We start from the raw sequence: 12,629 nt of genomic DNA on the forward strand, positions 1-12,629 counted from the left end.
TGTACTTTTAGCTACCTGTAGCAAAGCGAATCGCGGAGTGAGCCACGCCTGGTCTGACTCTAAGGGCAATTGTGCACTACAATGAATTTTACTGTCCGGAAGTCTGAGTTTTCATGGTCCGATATGGCATGAAAAAAACGGATGATTGGCTTGTGCACTTGTCCGTCTATTTACTCGCAGGTGCGGCGCAGTGGCATCTTTTTACTTGCAGGTGCGGCGCAGTGACATGAAACCCCCCCCCCCCCCCCCCCCCCTAGCCCGCCCCCGCCCGGCCAAGTCATGAATAATACTAATTCCAGACGCAGTGCACAAGCATAAACACGTTTTTCATAGCTGTCATAGCGGACCGGAAAAAACTGTCCGGAATGTTATGGGTAAAAGTAAAATGTCGGACGGTAAAATTACGTCGCGTCGCACAATGACCTTGGTGCGGTGCGATAGTGTGTTACTACTATAAAATAGCCCCTCCGAATCAAAATTCCGTGCGTGTGTGTACAGGCTTATTCAGTCTATGTTGCAAATTTTTAATGTAGGCAACATTTTTATTACAAGTTGCGTCGCCGACTCGCCGACTCGCCGCGCGCCGCCCGCCACTTTTTCCCTGAGTACTTGAGTAGTAGAAGCGTCAAGTCAATAACGTTTTGCAAACGCCGAAAGTTTGTTGAAGTTCTATTGATAAACCGTTTCTATATGATTATTCTCCAATAATGGCTGGTATTAAATCTCTTGCCGTTAGAGGCATACGAAGCTTCGGTCCCGACAAAAACGACGAACAACGCATCACATTTCAAACCCCTTTGACGCTTATATTGGGTCAAAATGGTTGCGGTAAAACCACGATTATTGAATGTTTACGCTACGCTATCACGGGGCAAATGCCTCCAGGTAGCAGTGATGAGTGTTTTGTGCATGATGCTAAAGTAAATAAATCAACAGAAGTCCTAGGAGAGGTCAAATTGGAGGTGAGGTTACTTTTGTTTTATGCCGGGCGTACATAGACTTCATAACATAATGAATATGTATTGTATGTACATAGTTATTGTTTAGCAAAGCATCAGTTAATCTAATTGGGAATAGATATGAATAGCTATTAAGATAAGTATTTATATATTAATAGCGTAAAATCAAAGCTTTGTAAACATAAGAATAAAATATTTAAACAAAAATCACAATAATGATCATATGCATAATAGCTATCCATGACTCTTGATTAAAGATTCGAAAAAAAAAGAATACATTATGCTTCTTGTCTAATTAAAAGAATGAAAATAAAATGCAATATCCATTTTCTGTCCCAAGAACGCCCCCCCTTTCCTATACCCCAACCGCAGTGGGCAATAAAAAGCTCATATCTTATGGTGAAGTGTGATCTGAGGTTCTATTTTTTTATACAGATCTTAGCTGCAAACGATGAACAGCTGGAAGTGACCCGCGCCATGCGTGTGACTGCCCTGCCGGACCGCAAGGTCAAGTTCCAGACCCTGAGCTCCCAGTTGCGGCTGACCAATGAACATGGCGAGTCTAGGGATGTCACGTTGGATATGGATCTGCGGATGCATAATGCTCTTGGTGAGGACTAGAAAGCTCTACATTAATATTCCATGAATAATTTTTTTTTTGTTCTTCCTCGGTCCCATAGCATATATTTAAAAAATTATGACAGCAAACAAAGCCCCCTACGCCTAAGCCTAAGGCTTAACTGCCGCTGTGATAGTGGTTAAAACATATTTTAAGAGTTAAAGTATATTATTTATGGTTGACTTTGATAGTTTTTTTTTAGAAATAGCAGTCTTCTTCTTCTTCTCAGCATATTTGCGTCCACTGCTGAACATATGCCTCTTTCATGGATTTCCATGTTGTTCTGTATGCGGTGGTTCTATGCCAGGTCGGCCCTGCCGTCTTTCTAATGTCGTCCGACTATCTGGCTCGTGGTTTTCCGTCCCTCCGGCTTCCCAGTCGAGGTCTCCAGAACAGTACTCGCTGGCCCCATCGGTCGTCATCCCTGCGGCAGATATGGCCGGCCCATTCCCACTTCAGTTGCGCAATTCTTTTGGCGAAGAAATAGCAGTAATAGCAGAAAATATTTTTAGATTTTTAATTGTACTTGAAACTTTATGCCCAGTACAGTTGACATCAGATATAACAAAGAAGTTGAGGAGCTCAAAAATATCTGAACACGCACTTACCGCTTTGACAATAAAGGCGTGTTCAGATATTTGTGAGCACCTTGGCCGCTCTGATATATCTGATGGCCACTGTACAAGTATCAAAGAAAAGCTATAAAAAAATTTGGTTTGCCTTTTAGTCTGTATTCTACAATAAAAACAACATTTTAAGCAAAATAGATTTATCAATTCTTTTTTTTATCATTCCAGGTGTCTCCGATGCCATCTTGAACTCCGTCATATTCTGTCACCAAGAAGACTCTACTTGGCCGCTAGATGACGGTCAGAAAGTCAAAGAGAGGTTTGATGAGATCTTCGATTCAGAGAAGTACAGCGAGTGCTTCGAACATCTGAAAAAACTGAGGAAGGAATACAGCCATGATATTAAATTGCTTGGTAAGATTATTAGTCTAGTATTTAACGATTTAACCATTTTAAATATCACTCCAAAGTAAACTTTATTTGAATGCATGAAGGTTGATCTTAAATGGTTACTGTGTGCGTCTGTGGATGGATTTGGTGTTCAAAGGGTTAACCATCGTTAAACTTATGTTGTGGAGACTTCAAACAAAAAGAAAGACATAATTGAGCATAAATTTGAATCATGCTTAGATAGCATTAAGATTGAAAATTTCTAACATATAATTCCATTATTATGTTTCCAAATAATTTCCATTTGAGTCACAAGCCTTTTGTTAAAATCATAGCATGATAAGTAATAATAAATTTGATTAATTTCCAAATAGTTTATTAGCTGTGTGCAATTTCTTTGTATGACAATGATTTTACATTCTCTAATTTTGCCCCTTAATTTTTTTGGCACATAATTAAAAATGAAAAAAAGAATCCTGGGCGAATTCAAGCATTATCATATCATAAATAAATCCATAATCCATATTCATAAATAAAGTTAAAATGGAATCTAAATCTGTTTATCTTACCTGAGCGTCTCTATAAAGATGTAGTGCATAATTGTTTTCCATCGTATTTTCTCGGAAACGTTCGTATTTGTCATGCTACTTCAGTCAACCTCAGTACTTTTTGTACGGAGACTGACTGAAATAGCAAAACACGTTCGTACGTTTCCGTGAAAATATGATGGAAAATAATTATGCACTACAACTACACCTTTACATCCCTAATGTGAAAACAATAAATATCATTATATTTCTTATTGTAGAACAAGAAGTAGACCATCTATTTGAGAAGAAAGAGGAGTTAGAAAAGAAGAAGCTTGACGTTGAGAGCATAGAGACACTGATCACCGAAGCCAATGCTAAAATAGAAGAGCTTTCCAAGGAGTTGGAGGAGGTGTCCGCTAAGTTGGAAACTATTAAGACTATGGAGAAGAGCATTGTGGGTCTTGAGAATAAGAGGGATAAGATTAAAGTCAAGTAAGTTACACTTAGTTATATCAGTTATATGTTTAATTACATTTTTTTATTTCCTAGGTGTTTTTAGGGCTCCATACCTCAAGAGGAAAAAACGGAACTCTTATAGGATGTCTGTCTGTCTGTCTGTCTGTCCGACCATTCCCCCCCTTTTATCTATGAAACTACTGGGACTAAAATTTTGAAAAAAATACACAAAATAGTACTTTGCCTATAGATGACAGGAAAACCTATTAGAAATGTGCAGTCAAGCGTGACTCGGACTTATGTACGGAACCCTTGAAACGCGAGTCCGACTCGCACTTGACCGGTTTTTTCGTCTTAAGACCTCATTTAGGCCACCCAATACCAGCAAACAGCGCACTCAAAGCAATCCTGGTTGAGAATAGTCTCATGATAGTTTTTTTCTACATCCGCAATAGTTATCTTACTCAAACAGCTCCTTTTTCTTTATTCCTTATCAGGCTTAGGGAGACATCGTTATTGCTAATTTAATAACCTTCTGAATACCCTATCCGTGATATACTCCGACTTGTACTGGCCGTCTCCCCGACTGGACCTCCTTTTCGTCCGGGAGAGAAGACCACACCTAAAATTAAAAGAAGTTGAGACTCAAGCTTCATCCTTATTTAGTTTAGAACAAAACTATAACCGTATACTTTGCAACAAAAGCAAATAACATCATTACAATAAGACACCAGCATCACCACCATGTAAATAAATCTACCCCGGAATTACCCTAATGATGAAAAATTTAAAAAACATTTATTTTTGTAGGTTGGAGAATTTCCAGACTCAAGAAAAGGAATTGAAGAACGCCATCAAATCATTATTTGAAGGAACTGTTGAAGAATTAAATCAAAGCATTGGTAATATTCACATTATGTTTTTCTGTTGAATTCCCAGTCCATGTTTCTTTCTTGCTAGAGATCAAGATAGTTTATTATTGAAGTAGGCATATTACAATGCGGTTATGAATGTCAAATAAAGCTACACCGGCTCCAACCCTACACCTCTGCCTCAAGAACCCCTCAATTGGAGGAGGGTATCCCAATATGGGACCGGCGACAAACTCGGCGGGACACATCTTTTCAAACCATTACATCTTATAATTAACATGCATTACATGTAAGAGTAAATAAGAAAAAATACAGCTAGGTGTGCAATATAAGTTTTTTTCTTTCAGCAACCCACGACCAAACAGTAAGAGACAAACAAAAGGAGCTAATAGAGATCTACGAAAGGAAGTCGGCCTTCGACAAAGAGAGAGAAAAGATAGAGAATGAGATGACCTACAACAAGGTTAAACTGAACGAGTTTAACTTCCTAGAGAACCAGAATAAAGAGAAGGTTGACAGGAGGAACAAGTTGATTGAAGAGGCATTGGTGTTAGCTGGTAAGTTTTGATGACCAGTCTGGCCTAGTGGCCTGCCCTGCCTATGAAGCCGATGGTCCTGGGTTCAAATCCCTGTAAGGGATATTTGTGTTATGAGCGCAGATATTTGTTCCTGTGTCATGGTTGTTTTCTATGTATATAAGTATTTATATATTATATATATTGTTGTCTAAGTACCCACAACACAGCCTTCTTGAGCTTACTGTGGGGCCTAGTCAATTTGTGTAAAAATGTCCTATAATATTTATTTATTTATTTAAGTTATATTAAAACCCCACTTAAGTTACCTTCGTTTTGATACCGTTTTTTCAATATTTGTATAAACCATAAATTCACTAATTGATATGGTTGTAAAGTTTTATGAATAAGGGGTTTAGTCCATATGCTTGGTTGCCCCGTCATAATATTTAAAGAAATTGCTATCCCAATTGCAGAATTGGAGTCAAAGGAGATAAAGTCCGAAGAAGAAGCCGATAAGGCCATCAAAGATCTACAACAGAAAGTTAAAGAGCTGAACAAGGATCTGACCACTACCCAATCCCAGGCTGACGATGAGGCAAACAAGTTGCAGTCTTACGTCAACGCTTGTAGAGATGCTCTGGTAAGTTATAGAATAGAAGTAGAACAGAAATTAGGCATAGACATGCATATTGTGGTATGGCACAAAAGAACATATTGTAGACATAGTGTTAAAAGTTAAGCACAGACTCAAGACTGTGTCCTTCATAGAGACAACTTCGACTGCGCATACTCTAGCAACAACCGTAAAAACCGTAGTGATAAGTGTCCCACTGCTGGGCAAAGACCTCCCCCCTAGACTGCCTTGCCTTTTATACCATTTAAAGTAAGGAGGCATTTAGTTACTAGCACAGTAGCAACTTTATTTACACCATGAGTAGCTACTTAATTTGTTACCTACAAACCTTATGTATTTCCTTACAGTCACGACACAACGAGAAGATATCAAACAAAGAGCTGGACATAGAAACGGCCAAGAAACACATTCTGAAGAAGGACAACGAGATAAATGACGCTAACGTGTCGCGGTCCAGGCTCGATGAGATCGAGGCCAAGTTGAAGGCGGCTGAGCAGTGAGTATAACTATCATCATCATCATTTTGGTGATCCAGTCTTGGATGTAGGTCTTTTCTTCCACTCCTGGCGATCTTGTGCCCGATACATCCAGTCACTCCCTGTCGTCGGATCTCGTTTACCCAGCGCTGCGGGAGGTCTACCGCACCTTCGGATGTACGCTCTGGGCCTCTATTCTATTCATGGCCATTCTTGCAATGTGCCCCGCCCATGTCCACTTCCTCTGCGCTGTTACGGCCATGATGTTTCTAACTTTGGTCTTACTCACTTTGGTATAACAATACATTCACTCAATGGGCGCTTTTATACTTTATCGTGGAAGTAGCAGCGACGTAGAAGACACGGTGAAGCAGAGCACCTAAATGTATAATGGTGGTATTTCACATGTCCAATTCCTTCACTCTCTCATTAAGTAAAATGTGAGACGCGATACACCTTGGACAAATAAATTGGATAGTTAGGTGGAATACCATCCTAAGATAGTATGCAGTGGTGGGCGTCATTTAATTCCCCTGCCCTGCTGAATCGTGACGATTAAACTTGTTGCCGTGGAGGCCACGGTAAAGTATTAAAGCTCCTAATAGCCATTGGCACAGTTAATTGTTCATCTGTGAGCCTTATTACAATGAGATACGGTCTAATAATGGACAGTTAAGTTGCTGTTAGTACATTTTATATTCTACTAACTCAAAAATTATTGTTAACCAGGGAACATCAGGCTGCCATAGATGAGCTAAACACTGAAGATCTACAGAAGGAAATGAATGAAGATGAGAAATTGATTGAACAAAATGAAAAAGAGCTTGACGAATTGAATCAGAAGGTAATTTATATTTAGAGACTATCATTGTTTCAATAAAGTTAGATAAACATGGTTTAAATTATTTCAAGTGATCCACTTATAACATTTGTTTTTATTTTTTATAAAACCATTATCAGTTTGATCGCTTATTAATTTGGCTATGTGCGAAAGGCGTGGTAGAGGAATAAAAATCTACAATAAATAGTTGGTCAAACCAATTTGTCAGACAGTAAGCACCAGGAAAACTATACTCATCCTTTTCTTTTGGGTGCTAGTACTAGTGTAACACAAAGATAGTATAATTCTCTCTGTCTATGATTGAAATGAGACAGTCCTTTGACAAACTATATAATATCTTACTCAACATGGAAAATTTTCAAACTTTCACGGGCTCAAATTTTCATAGTAGTCGGCAATTTTGGTATCACTTCATCATGATCTTCCTCGCGTTGTCCCGGCATTTTTAGCCACGGCTCATGGGAGCCTGGGGTCCGCTTGACAACTAATCCCGAGAATTGCCGTAGGCACTAAATTTTGTATCACTTATCTGTGAAATAATTAAATGTGATTTTGTAGTTGCCATGCGGGCACTACTGTGCCACACATAGGCAATAAACTATTGCCAAAAACATTTATCATCATTTCTTTCTCTCAACAGGTGACCAAACTCCAAAAGCAAAGCGCCAAGATCGCCGAACGCGACACCATAGACCGCTCAATCAAAGACAAGCAAGAACAGCTATCCAGTCTATTATCAAAACACAGCGCGACCATCACAGAGCTGCTTGGTACCTTGCCGGAGGAGAACTTTGCTGTTGCGGTGAATAAGGTTGAAGCGGAGTGGAAAGCGGAGGTGAAGAGTAGCAAGCAGAAGCTTAAGGAGAAACAGAAGGAGGTTAGTACTGCTCTTTCAAACTTTCATTTCTCTCCCTAGAGTGATGCCTACATACTTGTGATTAAGATAGTGACCAATTATTGAGTTATTTTATTATTATTATTATTATTATTATTATTTTTTTACACAAAAGGTACATGCTCATAAACAAAATTTACAATATCGCCAAACTGTAACCAGTTTGTTGGCGAATGAAGCGCTCACTTAACTAATCGAATCATGCACCTAAACAAAACAATTAGTAACTTAAACAATAGGTAATCCTTATTATAATATAAAAAACTAACATTCATAGATGCCTAACAAGTCTTCACATTGTCTCAAAGTTTAATTTAACCCAGAGGATCACTTTAACCCAGAGGTTGGCAAACTTTTGAGAAGAAGAGCCAACTGCAGTAGAAATAGCCAGTTTAAGGAAGCTTAGAGAGTCGCAAATGTTGTTTTCAGTGGTGCAAGATCTCGCTAGGGTTAATTTTATGGGTGACGTAAAGAGCCGCAATTGTACCTCCAAAGAGCCTCATGCGGCTCGCGAGCTTACCGCTGACTAAACCCTACGCTTCCCAGCATCAACTTGATACCGCAGCAGATGGAAACACAAATATCAAAATTCATTTCTAATGAAAATCTTCAAGGTTGTTTATTGGGTGGCAAAGTTTGATCCTCCTTATGGATGGAATCCTTGAGGCTAATGGAACGAATGAAGAATGAATGGTATTATGCATACAAATGTATGTTTTTTATTACAGTTAACCAGCCTGGAAGCGGAACGCAAGACAGTAGGCGAGATGCTCTCAGAGAAGCGCGCTGAGATCGTCAAATCGGACGCCAAGATCAAAAAGGCTTGCGGCAACCAGACATATGATGAGACCCTTAAGGAACTCACTAGTCTAGTTGAAGATTTACAGGTAAGGTTTAACAACAGTGTTACGACAGGACCTCGTGTCTTTGGTCAGGTTTGTATACGTGCAATTTTTGACACGGCGTTGATGGCACTATATTACTTCAGCGACGAAAAGGTTAATTATTAAACTCTCGTGAGACTCAAACATATCGCTTGACGTGTTGCGATCCGTTTTGAACGTGTACAGTCAGCCAAATATATCGCAAATCATTCTTATTCCTATCATAAGAAAGGCGTGTTTAGCTCAAAACGGATTGAAACGTGTCGAGCGATAATGGACCTACATAAATTACTCTTTTAAATATTTTTAACGTGTTTTCTTGTATCACGTGAATCATGTCTCACGAAGCTTATAGGTACTTGGTCTTTCTCTTCCTGGCTTGTTTGAAGAATGTTCATAATTAAATTTGTACTCTTTAGTTGTTTTGTTTTTCTCTTACCTAGTATCCTCCTGATTATTTCAGGAAAAACAAGCCGTACTGCAAGCATCAACAGTCGTCATCGATAAGTACAAGAGTTTGCTGAAAGACACCAACTGTTGTCCGCTGTGCAACCGGGGTTTCAACTCGGACCTCGAGGTATGTTATACAATCCATACTTGTAGAAACAACCCATATAGGCTTGTCAACTTGTCATCATCTTCCTAACGTTATACCATCGTTTTTGCCACGGCCCATTTAGCCAGCAGACCCTACCCTTCGTATCGTTTATTATGAATATTTTTACAAACTTCTCAAGAAACCTTAAACCTTCCTCAAAAATCACTCTATTGATAGGGGCTGTCCATAAATTACGTCATCGATTTTTCCCCTAATTTCATCATCATCATCATCTCAGCCATAATACGTCCACTGCTGAACATAGGCCTCCCCCTTAATTTGAAATGACGTAATTTATGAATAGCCCCATAGGTGAAAACTACATGAAAATCCGTTCAGTAGTTTTTGAGTTTATCGCGAACATACATATACATACAGACAGACGCGGTAGGGGATTTTGTTTTATAAGGTGTAGTGATTTGATTATAAATAAATAAAATAGCCTTTATTTACAGAACAAAGAACAGTTGCATATTATACCTCTATTATCTCCCATCTTTTGTATTCTTTGTCTGCTTGCCCTTCGTCAAAGGCCGTGATTTGATTATTTGCCTATTTCCAGGTGACGGACCTCATATCCTCGCTAGGAAAGCAGGTCTTGAACGTTCCTGCCGAACTGGAGAAGGTGACAGAGGAGCTACAACGCACTTCAGCAAAGAAGGACGACCTACTCGCACTCAAGTCTGTCAATGGGAAGATCTCGAGCTTGAGAGACAAGGAGAGGGATATAGAGACGAGGCTAGAGGGACTTGATGGGGTAAGTCACACCCATGTAGGGAAAATGCTCCCGGTACTGAGTCAGACCCACTGCTAAGGAATGGAATGCGCTCCCGCTGTGTTCCGGTATTCCCTGACAAATATGACCTCGGTCTCTTTAAAGCAAGAGTGAATATGCTATTACTGTACCGGTGAGCTCCAACTTAGGCTCTGTATTCACTTTCCATCAGTGCCAATCGTCGGTCAGTTAATAATTTAAAAAAAAAATAAGAATTGTATTATCCCTTATCCGTAGGTACTATTTTTGCTAGTCAGTCACGAAACCGAAATCTGGTATTTACCGTATATTTTTAACCGTTTAAAAACTTGGTCCGGTGCTATCATATGAACTTACTTTGGTCTCTTTTTGACACTAAAGTAGACTAGTCCCGACTTGTGTCTACAATATTCACATATTCAATTTCATCCTGTTTCAGAGAATCAAAGCCCTCCAAACAACAGTTGAAGAGCTCACAGCAGTGCTAAAAGAACCTGAGCAAAAACTGCAAAACCTCAAGCAGATATCGGGAGACATGCCGCTCTTGGACCGCTACAAAACTGAGATCGCCATATCTACCAAGAAAGTAAGTTATTTTAAACAAACTATTTTCGAACGAGCGAGCGAAGCGAACGAAGTTCTTACATTCGACTTGGGACACGCGGCTGGCTAGGGGCACGTCCCGGCATTACGATGTTTTTAAGCTGAACTATCAGAGGATAGTTTGATACTCAAGAACTTAAGTAAATTTGTTCTAATTTAAATGAAATTGGGTAAACGTGTAGTTGAGGGCATTATATTTTAGTCATTAAATTATGAGCAGGCTCGATCAAGGGGTTATTGAGCTAGAAGAGCTTAGAAGGCTAAAAAGCTATTTGTGAGGGGTCTTGCTATTCTGGTCATCTTTTTGCAAGAAAGTATGGTCGAGTTTGGTATCAAATGAATGTGCTCGGCTTGCACCTTTATAATATCGTTTTTAAATTTACCATTTTGAAATAATTAGCAAGATAAAAATACACATAATATAGGTATTTGACATTTGACAGGAAATATTACGGCTTACCACAGATACAGTATCAGTTAAGGGCTCCAAAGACCTTGTAATATATCCACGCGATTTTTGATCCATTGCCGTATATAGTGGGACATAAAATAGTAGAACGAACGAACGCGCCGTTAAGTGGGTTAGGTTATGTTTGAACTGCGATCCGCACAGAACCGAAAAAAGTGGGTTAGGTTAGGTTAGAACTCCGAGCCTTACAGAAACGAAATGCTACTAGAAAAGTGGTTTTGGTTAGGTTCGAACTGCAATCCTCACAGAACCGAACTGCTATCAGAGAAGTGGGTTCGTGAGGCTAAAACTGCGAGCCTTACAGAAACGAAATGCTACCTACTAGAAAAGTAGGTGGTTTTTACCTCCTTTTCTACATAGTGCACCATCTATGTACAATAATCTTTCACCGGCCCCCATATAAGTCGGTTTTTTTTCTTGAAAATTATTTTCTACTATTTTATGTCGAACTATACGAGTAAGTAGGTGCAACAAAGTCAATCGCTCTATATAATTTTTGGCAAACCGCGAGTTCTTAGTTCTGGGCGAACTACTAGTTTTATTGATTTTATTTATTTAATATTTGTTGCACAAAAGAAAATACAACTGTACAAAAGGCGGACTTAATACTATAAGGCATTCTCTACCAGGCAACATTCGGCAGAGGGCTATTGTATGACATTCCATATGAGCCGGTATTCGAATTCACGACCTCTAGTTTAAAATTCTTACGCTTTATTGTTTGGCTAATGATCGGCTAAACTAAAACAACCCAGAAAGATATACACGGTGGCCAAAAAATAAGTGCATTCCCTGCTGCCAGGGAGGTCCCTCCCTCCCTCCCAACCCCCCCCCCTGCTCCCTGGCAACGGCAATGCACTTATTTTTTGGCCACCCTGTATATGATCTCATCACACATATAGATGTCCTTATTAGGATTCGACACCAGGATCACCAACTTCGTAGGCTTACTTAAATTACTATAAGTTAGATTAACTGACGGTACTTCACTTATAATCTTTTTAAGATTTACCTATAACCCAACCTCAATCGAAAAAAAAAACATCTGAATCACTTTCCCATTATAATTTCTAGTTGGATGACATCCGCTCCCAATGCGACAACGGAATAGACACCGACATGACTCTAGACGAAGCGACCAGCCGGCAGCGCGACCTCCGACACGAGACCAGCACGTTGCGGACCACGGTCCGAACCAGTCAGAAGAAACTCAACTCTCATGTTCGCAAGCTGCAAACAAAGTCTGATGCCAAGAACAAACTGAAGGAGAAAATGCTCAATATACAGAAGAAGGTAAGTTGTTTTAGATCATAGACCAGCTCATTAAAGATTAGAGTCCGAGTCAGTCAGGGAAATACTCAAGACAATGGACTAGACACCGACATGACTCTAGAAGAAGCGACCAGCCGCCAGCGCGACCTCCGACACGAGACCAGCACGTTGCGGACCAGCCAGAAGAAACTCAACGCTCATGTTCGCAAGCTGCAAACAAAAAGTCTGATCCCAAGAACAAACTGAAGGAGAAAATGCTCAATATACAGAAGAAGGTAAGTTGTTTTAGA

General features: G+C 39.6%; 1 protein-coding gene and 1 long non-coding RNA gene across 2 annotated transcripts in view; both read left to right on the plus strand.

Annotated features, from left to right (window-relative positions):
• Window positions 1-12,629, plus strand: part of LOC134796428 (uncharacterized) — a 439,520-nt gene that overhangs the window by 36,408 nt on the left and 390,483 nt on the right. The gene's annotated exons all lie outside the window — the stretch shown is intronic.
• Window positions 565-12,585, plus strand: LOC134796450 (DNA repair protein RAD50-like). Its single transcript, XM_063768643.1, has 16 exons — window positions 565-962; window positions 1,395-1,569; window positions 2,376-2,561; window positions 3,346-3,559; window positions 4,334-4,425; window positions 4,743-4,952; window positions 5,387-5,553; window positions 5,895-6,043; window positions 6,753-6,867; window positions 7,505-7,741; window positions 8,488-8,646; window positions 9,107-9,220; window positions 9,804-9,998; window positions 10,435-10,581; window positions 12,142-12,360; window positions 12,418-12,585. The coding sequence occupies exons 1-16, from the start codon at window positions 708-710 to the stop codon at window positions 12,583-12,585; spliced, it is 2,802 nt and encodes a 933-aa protein (XP_063624713.1). The 5' UTR covers window positions 565-707.

This window comes from Cydia splendana, chromosome 13, assembly GCF_910591565.1.
Source record: "Cydia splendana chromosome 13, ilCydSple1.2, whole genome shotgun sequence".
NCBI lineage: Eukaryota > Metazoa > Arthropoda > Insecta > Lepidoptera > Tortricidae > Cydia > Cydia splendana.